At 34.3% G+C, this 12,615-nt stretch overlaps 2 protein-coding genes across 3 annotated transcripts; both read left to right on the top strand.

Moving 5' to 3' along the window:
* The first annotated feature begins 685 nt into the window (after positions 1-685).
* LOC124541234 lies at positions 686-3,044 on the top strand. The gene is made up of 6 exons (XM_047119114.1): positions 686-813; positions 1,199-1,325; positions 1,629-1,696; positions 1,770-1,869; positions 2,052-2,188; positions 2,668-3,044. Exons 1-6 carry the CDS (start codon positions 744-746, stop codon positions 2,913-2,915), a joined length of 750 nt encoding a protein of 249 aa, XP_046975070.1. The 5' UTR covers positions 686-743; the 3' UTR covers positions 2,916-3,044.
* Positions 3,045-3,162: 118 nt separating this feature from the next.
* Positions 3,163-11,878, top strand: LOC124541190. 2 transcript variants are annotated; one of them, XM_047119057.1, is made up of 6 exons: positions 3,163-3,698; positions 5,599-5,716; positions 7,608-7,742; positions 8,767-9,717; positions 10,329-10,474; positions 11,737-11,878. In XM_047119057.1, the coding sequence occupies exons 1-6, from the start codon at positions 3,560-3,562 to the stop codon at positions 11,793-11,795; spliced, it is 1,548 nt and encodes a 515-aa protein (XP_046975013.1). In that variant the 5' UTR covers positions 3,163-3,559; the 3' UTR covers positions 11,796-11,878. The 2 variants fall into 2 exon arrangements, with proteins under 2 accessions (XP_046975013.1, XP_046975014.1); XM_047119058.1 differs by having other exon boundaries at positions 3,557-3,694.
* Positions 11,879-12,615: the final 737 nt, after the last annotated feature.

Genomic DNA, 12,615 nt, shown 5'->3' with positions numbered 1-12,615 from the left:
AAATTACACGGAATTAATAAATCAGGGTTCCCAAGTCATTGCAAATAAACAAGTATTTTTATTTAACACATTAATAAACGATAATAGATTTTAAATGGAAATTTAACTTTTATTAATAATTTAAAATGATAATTATATAATGGAAATGTTTCTTATTGGAGTTTTATTGACTTCTTCCTTCAACATAATTTGATTATACATTTCGTAAAATTAACTTGGCTGCATAAATGTTACAATAAGCGGTGAAAACAATGCTATAATTCTAAGAAATTTCATTTGAAAACAAAGCAACTGTATGCAATATTCAGTTTATCACTTATTCCAAAGATTTTCAGTTTAGCGGGCGTTCTTTTAAAAAGCCCAAGGCACAAATACATAATCTTTACTGTAAGACTGCAATGAATAAATGAATAAACTTATTTTTTTTTAAATTAAAAGTGAAAAGAATTTTACACTTATTTTAAATTTACTCTAATAAAAAAAAAATATTAAAAAAGAAATTGGTAACGTTTGTTTATAAAGATCGAGTAAATGTTTTTCAACAAAATCAAAGAACACTACGAGGTTCACAAAATATTATCTTTTTTACCAAAACCGTTCGGTTCAATGTTTTCAAAATAATTAGCTTTCCCAAAGTGTATTTCTAGGCGGAAAATGTTATATATTTTCAGTTTTAAAGAGATTTTACTTGTGTTAGTGTATTGAAGCGTACATATTTTTTGCAGACCAGCAATAGTAATACAATGCAGCGTTATTTTATTTTATTTCCATTTTACATCGCTTTAACTTTGACTTTTGCAGAGGATGTTAGTTGTGAGTATTATTTTTTCTTTATTTTTACTTAAAATACCGACATTTTAAGTGTTTGATTTATTAATTTATGTAGACCGGATTATCTGTTTCTAAATTACATATTTTAAACTACCGTCAATCAGTGATCAAATTTATTGTTGAGTGTTTCTACCAAATAAATATTCTGCTGTACCCGGGGGTTTGAATGTTGGAAGCTACTGTGATATGTAGTTGAAAATGCACGAGAAATCGTTATTCCAAAACGTACAATCTCTCTCGTTATAAAAATAGCTGTCTCTCCAGATTTTGAGAGTGGAATAAAGAATTATACCTAGTTTATTAGTTCACACGCTTGTTTGCTATAATATTTAAAGCTCAGTTCTTATAGTAGCTATATTTTTTATAGATCAAGCATGCGTCGATAAATACTCGAGAAAAGGCTATCAGCCATGGCAGGAATGGTCGGATCACTACACATGTCACCGTTATAGATGTGAAATACGTGATGGGAAATACTTCATAGCTGCTGTCGGGTAAATAAAAAAAAAAGTTTGTTTCGAACTCCTCCCTTACAGAGGGGAAAGTGAGTGTTCTTTTTTCCATTACTGGGGATTGTTGTATACAATCTTGTCATAGCAATTAAAAAGTCATTATTCGTAAAAAAAGGACCATTGGTACGAACGCAATATGAGTTAAATATTTCTGTAATAAATAACCTAACAATGTCCTGCGACATAACCATTGGAATACGGCATCTAAAGCTGTACTCGGCACTTAAAATTGTATTATTAGTGGTAAGATAAGTATTTTTCTTGAGTTTCATTTATGTTATTCAGTTGCCGTAAGCCAAAAATACCGGAGAATGCTTTGGAGTGTCACGAATATATCGAAGATGAGAATGTTGGTATGTATTCACGGGATGAAACCTCTGAGAAAACTAAGACAGGTATTTTTTTACGGTTTGATTTGTTTTAAAGAGTTTCCGACGTGCTGTGCTCGATTGAGATGCGTCGTGGAAGCTAATGGCGAACGGATTGTTCAAACTAGAGGACAACCTGGAGAACTGTTCCCGGATAAGTAAGCTTTTTTTAATTATAAAATGGTCACAATCTAATACGTAAGAAATTTGTGAACCAAATAATGTTTAAATATATGAATTAAATAATTGTTATATTATATCGGCATTTGGAAAATCGTATTTAAATTGAAATATTACCTTTTGTTATGAATTATGAAAAAGTTTGAATGTTTTTGTTCAGACCTTGGAAAGGACAACAGAATGAACCCAACCCAGCTGTAGTTGGCATGCCCAACATACAACAGAACACCGTCAACGGGGAGCCACAGGCGCAGTCTGCTCCCGGCATTTTCAACAGCAGAGGTGCCGGCAAGCCAAGTGAGACACTAATAATCGTTGATTGATTTTAATGCCATTGAATCAGTAGCTTAACATCAGAGAAGCTTCAAATAAGCTGGAAATTTGGGACAAATACGAGATTATCCTATTATCATTTAGGTATACTAATTTTATTAAACTTAATTAATTTATCGATACGTTAGTGACTCGACTGCTTACCGTTGTAAAAAATCTACATTAAATATCATTTGGATCATATTCCAATTGATAAATTTCTATTTATCAGACAAGTATATAAGGCTATATCCAATATTTTTTTGCTCATGTAGCTTATTGTAGCTTATTGTGCTTCATGTATATGTTATTAACTTAATAATCAGTATTCGAGTTTCATAAAAATAAAAACTAATGAAAGTTAAAAAAGATAAGGGCTTAAATAACTAGCAGTAACGATCTCGAGCATTTATAAACCCCTAATGCATATATTTCATTAATCCAGCCAACGATATTCCCGACAGTGGATGGCAACGATATTAGTGGACGCAGATTCGTCGATCCGTACCCGACCCAGCAGATACAAGACGCGCCAAGGAAAAAGAGATCAACTATATATCCTTTATTTAACAGAGAATCTGTCAAAGACGGTCGCTCTTACCAACCCCATCAAGTAAAACTAAACGGTTATTCCCCTGAAAGATATACGTCTTATTTTCCCAACACCGTCAAAAGCATTTCTAACTCTAAATTACAGATAAACATGTCTTAAAACGGACCGATTTTTATTTTTTTTACTTTTTTGTAGAATCAATTATTTAAATACGTGTAAGTCATATTAATGCAATTTTTTATTGTTTGTAAATTTATTCTTGTTTATTTTAATAAAAAGCATTGTCTTATTTAATTATCTACATACTTTTTTACTCAGTCCTTTAACACTTTACTTTATGAATTTTAAAATTGAACGCATATAAACATTTGGTACATTAAATGTCAAAATACATTGACAGCTCTGACATAATAAGCAAGTCAATACTTCGAATTACTTCGACAATTTGAATCTAAATGCAATTATTTGCGTTAATTATAATAAATATTAAAAACAATATTTATATGAGGATTATGTAATAATAAAAGTTAAATATTATTTTGGACATTTGTGTTGAGTGTACGATGTTTGTGTGTATAAATGGACTATTTCAAAGATTTAATTTCCGATAAGATGTTACAACAGTAACAATAAGGATAATCCTACTTACTTATAATTATATAAAGATATTTAGAATGAATGATGCGAGACAAATTGAAGAAATGCTGTTTATATAGTAAAACATGAGCGGAATAATAAATAACCGCCTCGAAATAATTGAAAAATATTTTATCATTACTAATTTAAAATAGTGGATAAATAAAATGGAGCCACAGAAACCGTTCGCTTGTACACTCCCCGACTGTGGGATGACATTCACGAATGAAGACCATTTACATGTTCATACAAAAAAACACGACATGGTACTTCAGTTGGGCATGGAACAGAAGGCAGCTTTCGTAGGTATATAATATATACTAAACATATATAACATTAATTAATTACACTCAAGTGAGTTTGCTGTCTTATTGGTTGACAGTCCGACTTATGAGCCATGGTAAGTGGTCACCACTGCCGGTAAATATTAAAAGTAAAAGTAAAGTAACAGCCTGTAAATTTCCCACTGCTGGGATTAGGCCTCCTCTTCCATCAAGGAGAGGGTGTGGAACATATTCCAACACGCTGTTCCAATGCGGGTTGGTGGAATGCACATGTGGCAGAATTTCGATGAAATTAGACACATGCAGGTTTCCTCACGATGTTTTCCTTCACCGCCGAGCACGAGATGAATTATAAACACAAATTAAGCACATAAATATAGTGGTGATTGCCTGGGTTTGAACCCGCAATCATCGGTTAAGATGCACACGTTCTAACCACTGGGCCATCTCAGCTAGATAAATATTAACACACTTTTAATTTTGCTGGTGGTGGCCACCTTGGAAACTAGGAGTTTATGTCCTAAACAATAATATTAAATATACAAATATTATATATTGTACACTCCATTCCAATGACAAAAGGAAACTACCAAAAAACACCATAATTTTCAATATAACAAGTGTTTTTTTTTGGATAAGTCCTTTGTATGATTTACTAAAAACAGTTCTTTATTAATACATCTTCATTTATAATACAAAATTATTTCACCTTACTTCGTAAATGCACTTTAATTTTATGTCTAAAGTAACGAAAACATATTTGCCGACATTGAAATAGCCATTTTTCGATGAATGAACATTTAAAATGGCAGCCTCATGTAAGGATGTTCGCTAGTTGGATGAAGAATGTATAAATTTATACAGATAAAAAATATAGTATAATATATAATAGTTGTGAGAAAGTGAAAAAATTTAGCTAATGTTATATTTTTTATTATTTATAAAAATTATGAGTGTGTTTTTATGACTTTACCTAATGTCGGTTAAAAATATTATTATTTTATATATATTATTATTTATAAAAATTATGAATGTGTTTCTATACTGAAAATAACTACCAATTCATAAGTTAATAAGGTTATTTGAGAATAACGACGATCTAAATCAAACCTAACGAACTAATTTTTATTTAAGACTAAAAATGCAGCTTGCTAAATATTTCAATATGTACAGTATCTGCAATGTATATAAAAAAATATTTAAAAAAATAACACAATTACTTTAAAAGCAAAAATATATATATATTGTTCCTTAGCATTTGTTATCCAGTCACTCAATCATTTTCCCCTCACTGGTGTAGCTCAAATGACATGTTATTTCAAGGTCAAAGTTGTTTATTTATCTTTTCTCCTCTTCCCATTGGAATATTCTATAGACATATTATATATATTGTAGTATATCGTAGACTATTGACTATGTCAGACGTCCTATAGAAATTGACATTTAGTACAATTATCAGTGCTGGATATACCTTAGGAGACTAGGTTCAGGTCCCAGAAAAATTAAGAGCTGAGATGGCCCAGTAGTTAGATCAGGTACATCTTAATCTATATCTAAAATCTAAAAATTAAATGATTTCGGGTTGCCAGGCCAGCCTGTAAATTTCTCACTGCTGGGCTAAGGCCTCACCCTTTGAGAAGGTTCGAAACATATTCCACCACGCTGTTCCAATGCGGGTCAGTGGAATACACATGTGGCAGAATTTTTATGAAATCAGGCACATGCAGGTTTCCTCATGTTGTTTTCCTTCACCGCCGAGCACGAGATGAATTATAAACACAAATTAAGTACATGAATATTAAGTGGTGCTTGTCTGGGTTTGAACCCACAATCATCGGTTAAGATGCACGCGTTTTAATCACTGGGCTCGGCTCGTCTTCTATTACTTTAGATGGATTATGAATCCTGTTTCTTGTTCGCAGCTGATCAAACACCGACACCGACTCGCTTCATACGGAACTGCGAAGAGGTCGGCCTGTTCCAAGATCTTCAGAATGTCAACCCCTTCGACGAAGGCTTCAAGAGAGCTATGGAGACTAAGTTTGTGCTATTTGTTTAATTTATTTATTGATAAGACGTCTGCCATCTTATGTTAAGTGGTCACCACTACATAGCCAAGAATAACAATCCTTACATCGCAAATGTTCTACCTTGCATTGGAAACTAAGATGTTAACTATGTCATTTGTGCCTGTGACAATGCTACTAAATATTGCCGTTTGGCGGTAGAACGGTTTTTTTTGCAGGCAGTAAGTGATTATAATTATAAAGTTTACCATCGGTTTTGTAAGGCATTTCTATTACCTGAGATTATCTAATGAAAAGAGTGTGTTTTTTTTATTTTCATTATTTAAATATTTTTATGTCTCATGAACATTTCACTAAGAATATATTTTATAAATAAATAATTAGGTGTTAAGTTATAAATCAATGTCAGTTAAACACGTGCACCTCGCCTGATGTCAATCATGATAATAGATGAGACTCTTTCAAAAGAAATGCAATTAGACTCCGCTCACAAATGACGCCATAACGTCACCGTGACGTAGGGCGACGCCCCTTTTTAGGGCTTATGTACATTACTTATGGGTGTTATACTTGTTTACAAAGAGGAAAAGGGAAAGCGTTCAAAATGCCTCTGTTGCCAAATCAAAAAAAAATATTTAAGGAACGCTTGTGTGCAAAAGGTTAGTAAACAATTAATGAGTTTATGATCGATAGCACACCTTGGGAATGAAACGATCGCCCCCTGGCTATTTCATTTAATTTAAATTGTTCATATAATATATGAGACAAAAAAAAAACTCGCAGAGTTTCTTTCGCCGGTTCTTCTCAGGTCAGGGTATTTTCTTTTCCGAACCGGTGGTAGTGTTTCAATTGACCATCAATGAGAAAGTGTAATTAATACTTCTATATTGAATAAAGCAATTTGAGTTTGAATCTGTTTGACATTTAAAGAATTTAATACCGTTTGACAGATCTCCACCTGTGTCAATTTAGCAGCTCATCTGAGCAATTCTGAAATGATGACAGTCACAGAAAGAAAACCTTAGTCAGTTTTGAAATTAATTCCTTTATCAAGTCTGAAACTCTTAGTACCTTTTGAATCTGAACATCGAATCATTGCGACGCAATATGTCACTCTCGATCGGTAAAGCAGATTATCGCTCGTACTGAGCACGCGAAAATAGATCTTAAGGTGACGAACCTTTTCTTACTCCTGTACTTAATTGATAGGTCTTGGTGTGTGACATATGCCGTACAATATTTCTTTTGACAGGCTCTCTGTTGTCTTTTCATAGGTTTCGTAGGCACTTCATCTGAGGATATGGGAAATGATAATAAACTTAGTCGACATTTTTATCATAATGTCATTTGCTATATATTATCTTTAAAAAGAGCTGAGATGGCCCAGTGGTTAGAGCGCGTGAATCTTAATCGATGAGTTCGGGTTCAAACCCAAGCAAGCACGACTATATATATGTGTGTTTAATTTGTGTTTATAATTCATCTCGAGCTCGGCGGTGAAGGAATACATCGTGAGGAAATCGGGATGTGTCTAATTCCATCGAAATTCTGCCACATGTGCATTCCACCAACCCGCATTGGAACAGCGTGGTGTTAATGAAAGAGGAGGCCTTATCCCAGCAGTGGGAAATTTACAGGCTATTACTCTTTTTTTATCTTTAAAATAAATTTCAAACCAACTAGTTTAATTTTTTGCCATAGCATACATAGAATATTTAAAGTTGAATTTCTCTAGTGAGTATATTACATTTGTCCGAATGACATACTTTTCCAAAATATCAATATCATAATAGAGAATATATAAAAGATAGTCGAAATTAATAATTAAGCCTAATTGACAATCAAGAAGAAGCGTGAAAGACCTTAACGTATATATGTATATATGAGACTCGATGATCTTCCAGACACGGCATACTGTCTCTGGAGGCTGGATCGTCAACAGAGGATGCTCTACACACCCCGCACCTCCTCTTCCCCCTGGAGCCCGGCGACTGTACGCTGTACACCGCTAACAACCAACGCAACATCACAATTAGCAGGTATTAGATCATTATCTTATAAATCCTAATATGTATTTTTGTGGCTGTGTTTTTGGACGAGCATATGGGCCACCTGATGGTAAGTGGCCACCATCACCCATAGACAATGACGCTGTAAGAAATATTAACTGTTCTTTACATCGTCAATGTGCCACCAACCTTGGGAACTAAGATGTTATGTCCCTTGTGCCTGTAGTTACACTGGCCCACTCATCCTTCAAACCGGAACACAACAATACTGAGTACTGTTATTTGGCGGAAGAATAACTGATGAGCGGGTGGTACCTACCCAGACGGGCTAGCACAAAGCCCTTCCATCAAGTAAATGGGTTCAATTATGAGAATATTTAACAAAGTTTAAGATTAACCTTCTTTATAAAAAAGAAATACTAGTATACTGTAAGAACTCAAGATTTATCTCCGAATCAAATAAAATCATACTTTATTCAAGTAGCAGTAGGCTCTTGCTAGAACTCTTAATCGTCATTTTATATGATTCAATTAAATTTAAAGCTCTACCAAGAAGAACTGGCAAGTAACTCAGTAGTTACTCTTTTCTAACAATAATAAAATTACGCAGACATTGTTAACGTTCCGTTTCTGGAATTCAAATCGTTTGTAAAAAATACTTTGGTAGAAAAAGCAGATTATTCGATACAAGATTTTATAGATAATAAAAAAGCGTGGACTTAATACCTATTGACTTCCAGGATATATTAATTTAAATAACATGACTTTGTATTTTTTAAATGTTAAAAAGGAGTAACTACTGAGTTCTTGCCGATTCTTCTCGGTAGAGTCTACTTTCCGAACCGGTGGTAGCTTCACTTAATTGTAAAATAACGATTCAAAAGTGCTTGTAAAAGCCTACATGAATAAAGTTTGTTTTGATTTGATTTGATTAGTTCATCCTACATTGAATTTGCAATTATCACAGAATGTGTTCTATGTATTTAGTTAATCGATTCGAAAAATTAAAAATTGAGAATAAAATATTATTCAAATAATTGTAACACATATATAGATCATCGAGTGACGAATCCGGCGCCGTCAAGGAATATGAAACGACAACCATATCGAAACTAACAAACGAAGTTACAACGATAAGCAGAGTCGTCGGTAAAGACGCGATAGATAGGCTGAAGACGTCAGACGACGTCTCAACCACCCACGAGGAGCAAGCCAAGAGCAAGGACGGACTCAACGAAACGTCAGTCTCCTACACGAACAACGTGATAAACATACACAGTAACGTCGAAATAAGGAAATACAGCTTAGTCAACATAGACGCAAATAAAGCACCTACGGTTATATACACAGATTCGGTTACAAAAGATACAACGGCAAAGGATGCGACGCTGATGAAGAATAACAAACTACCGCCGATAATGAGTCAGAAGTCGCTAGATTTTGTCGTCGACAGTCTGACGTCAGATGTCTGTCGTGACAGCGATGCAGTTAAAACGAAAACACATCAAAGCGATGCGATAAAATCTGAAAATATAAAAGAAAAGAAAGATTACGTTATAGTTGAACAACCGAATAGCGAAACTGATAAGGACAGAAGAAAAGATATTGATGAAAACGAAACAACGGTGCAAAATACGAAGGAAATATTGAAGAAAGTCATCAGAAATAAATCTAGTAAGAACAAGGCGAAACAAGCAATACCGGGTGCAATCGTACAGAATATAATACCGATAACAGCGGGCACGCTGATACCAGTGACGGTACTAAACTCCCCGCTACCTATAATAGCCAGTCCGCTGCAGAAGATACCTATAGTACCTCTGCCGTCGACTGTTAAAACCAATTATAAATCTGTGAAGCGAAAAATAAACAATGATGAAGTTAAGAGTGTTGACGATAAAACGAAATCGGATTCAAAATTTGATGACTGGGACAAATCAGATCTCGTTAAGAGGAACGCCAGGCAGCTTCTGGAGAGTCGAAGCGCAGCTTCCAGAAGATACAGGTGAGTTAATACATACATATATTATGTTTATATTGATAGTTTTTAAGTCTAGTATTAATGGCGATTGAAACAATAAAAATATTATTTACATCAAATTTATCAATGAATTTTTAATAGTCGAAGTAAAGTTTACCAAAGGTTCTGTGAAGGACATACTTGATGATTCCATTTGGCTTATTTGTCAAAGAAAGGAACAAAGGTTGGAAGTAAATCTGCATTTGTCATATTAAGATCTGTCATATGTATCTATAGCCTATTCTTGGTACATATTCCACCACGCAGTTCCAATGCGGGTTGATGGAATGCACATGTGGCAGATTTTCGATGAAATTAGATACATGCGGTTTTCCTTCACCGCCGAGCACGAGATGAATTATAAACACAAATTAAGCACATATATATAGTGTTGCTTGCCTGGGTTTGAACCCGCAATCATCGGTTAATATGCACGCGTTCTAAACACTGGGCCGTCTCAGCTCTTTACCATGATTACGTGCCAAATTAATGTCAAAATTATCCCAGTTAGGTTACTCCTGTAATCAGGATATGAGGCCTTATCTCAGTAGAGCATTTACTCAGTAACACTAAGTCTTGTGTGTTGTATTGATCAGGCAAAAGTTAAAAGAAGCGATGCAAAAACAGAGTGAGGAGAACAGACAGCTGCGGGAAATCAATCAAAAGCTGAGCGCCGAGAAGGCGGTCCTCAAGCTGATCATCACGCAACACCTCAAGAAATGCCCCATCGGTGACGATTTGAGTAAGTTGTTTGTTATACTAGTTTAGGGGTACTGGTCCCTAGCTAATTTGCTCTAGGTACTACTTCTGGGTTTTTCTTGAGAGAAAGAACACTTCTTGCTGGTCGGATCGGAATATTGAAATGTAGTTCCTACATCACTCCCCTTCAAGAAAATCGCAACTTAGGTTTGATTTTTCTTCCAGATCTTGTAGTGTATTCGGATGTCGTATCTGGTCGACGGGGCAGCTCTTCTGATGGATTTGCATTATAAATGTAGGCTGGTTTGAGTCGATCTAATGTTACGATTGCTGTACGTAGGTTATCTGTAGTGTTCTTTCTCTCAAGAAAAACCCAGAAGCAGTACCTACACTAGTTTCCGAACCGGGTTCTACCCGCCCCTCTCCCCTTGGACATAAAGTGTTAAGTTTTTTGGGATATGTCCAAAATTAAAAATTCTGACGACCTCCGTGGTCGAGTGGTGTGTACACCGGTTTTCATGGGTACGAAATTCTGAGGTCCCGGGTTCGATTCCCGGCCGAATCAATGTATGTTATTCATTAGTTTTCTATGTTTTCTTGGGTCTGGGTGTTTGTGGTGCCGTCGTTACTTCTGACTTTCCATAACACAAGTGCTCCAGCTAATTACATTGGAATCAGAGTAATGTATGTGATGTTGTCTCATAATATTAAATAAAATAAGAATAATCTCGTTAACATTTTACCAATTATTATATTTACAAAAGGAAGTTACCTTAATTATTAACAATGTTTATTAAAGATGTTTTTTTTTTTTTAATAATAATCTTATACATTAATAGCGTAAGCCTGTTTTATATCAGTGATTATGGGACAATAGTTGCATAAAAATCGGTTATGGTAATGGTCGTATTTTGAAGAGCTCCAAGTTTCATAATGTTTTTTGTTTGTTTTTTAATGAATTTTTGAGTAAGCAAAATATATTGTAATAATATCGTTTTCCGTCTCGCATTTTCAATTTGAACCGATACTAATTATTGTTTAAATATTGACAAATATTCAGTGTTCAATTTATAAAACAGAAGAAGAAAAAATACTTCAATTAATACTTATATTTGAATAAAATTTATGGTGTTGCATTTTTGACAAATATTAATTAAACGCAATAATTCAAGGCTTCTTAATTCCTAAAAATCTGTTGGATAAACGTGAAATTTTATGGACGATACACTAGTTATAATTATTCATAGACAATATTTATTGTATACAATGTTATCATACTAAATAATGGTTTGTTTTTAATTACAGGAAATATTCAAGAGAAGTTACACAACGCTAGTCGAAATTTGAACGCAACCGACATTTGAATAAAATTTATTATCTATTTATTAATACTATACAATTATATTTTTTTAATACTTTGTACTGTTGAATAAAATCATTTCCAAAATTAATGTGTCCTTATTTATTTTAAAAGCAAAATAAATTTTGTAGATGCCCTAGTCTTACTCTAGTGACAAATATCAATTTTTAATAAAGTTATGTTCGGTTTTGAATGGTGAGTGAGCCAGTGTACAGGCACAAGAGACTCAGCTCCCAAGAATGGTTGGTGATGGCGATTTGAAGGATGGTTAATCACAGCACCAATGTCTATGGGCGGTGATTGTAACAGCCTGTGAATTTCCAACTACTGGGATAAGGCCTCCTCTTCCATTAAGGAGAGGGTGTGGAACATATTCCACCACGCTGTTCCAATGCGAGTTGGTGGAATGCACATGTGGCAGAATTTCGATGAAATTAAACACATGCCGGTTTCCTCACGATGTTTTCCTTCACCGCCGAGCTCGAGATGAATTCTAAACACAAATTAAGCACATATATATATATAGTAGTGCTTGCCTGGGTGGTGATTTCCATTCTCAATCAGTTGGCACATTTCTGGTTGGCTGTTCTAACAAGCTATGTTGATTGGTTCTGTAAGATAAGTACAATGACGACGATGAACTGCGTGGTCAAATAGTATTTGCGTTTGTTACTTGAACTTCTCAATATCTTATAAGTAAAAATCTGAAACTTCCCGCGGTTAGAAAAAATATTTTTGCCTAATATGATGACAGCCGAGACGCGGTATCCACTCTAGAACACGTTTTCCCCAACGGTTATCGGTTCTGCGACAAATATGTCCAG

The sequence above is a fragment of the Vanessa cardui genome, chromosome 27 (assembly GCF_905220365.1).
Source record: "Vanessa cardui chromosome 27, ilVanCard2.1, whole genome shotgun sequence".
Lineage (NCBI taxonomy): Eukaryota > Metazoa > Arthropoda > Insecta > Lepidoptera > Nymphalidae > Vanessa > Vanessa cardui.
This window is presented reverse-complemented; position numbering and strand designations above follow the sequence as displayed.

What these genes read in the sequence shown, in the direction of transcription:
- LOC124541234 (XM_047119114.1), top strand. Translation starts at nt 744, where the DNA reads ATGCAGCGTTATTTTATTTTATTTCCATTTTACATCGCTTTAACTTTG. An exon ending in TTTTGCAGAGGATGTTAGTT is followed by an intron (nt 814 to 1,198) that starts GTGAGTATTATT and finishes TATTTTTTATAG; the next exon opens with ATCAAGCATGCGTCGATAAA. An exon ending in TACTTCATAGCTGCTGTCGG is followed by an intron (nt 1,326 to 1,628) that starts GTAAATAAAAAA and finishes TATGTTATTCAG; the next exon opens with TTGCCGTAAGCCAAAAATAC.
- LOC124541190 (XM_047119057.1), top strand. Translation starts at nt 3,560, where the DNA reads ATGGAGCCACAGAAACCGTTCGCTTGTACACTCCCCGACTGTGGGATG. An exon ending in AAGAGAGCTATGGAGACTAA is followed by an intron (nt 5,717 to 7,607) that starts GTTTGTGCTATT and finishes ATGATCTTCCAG; the next exon opens with ACACGGCATACTGTCTCTGG. An exon ending in CGCAACATCACAATTAGCAG is followed by an intron (nt 7,743 to 8,766) that starts GTATTAGATCAT and finishes ACACATATATAG; the next exon opens with ATCATCGAGTGACGAATCCG.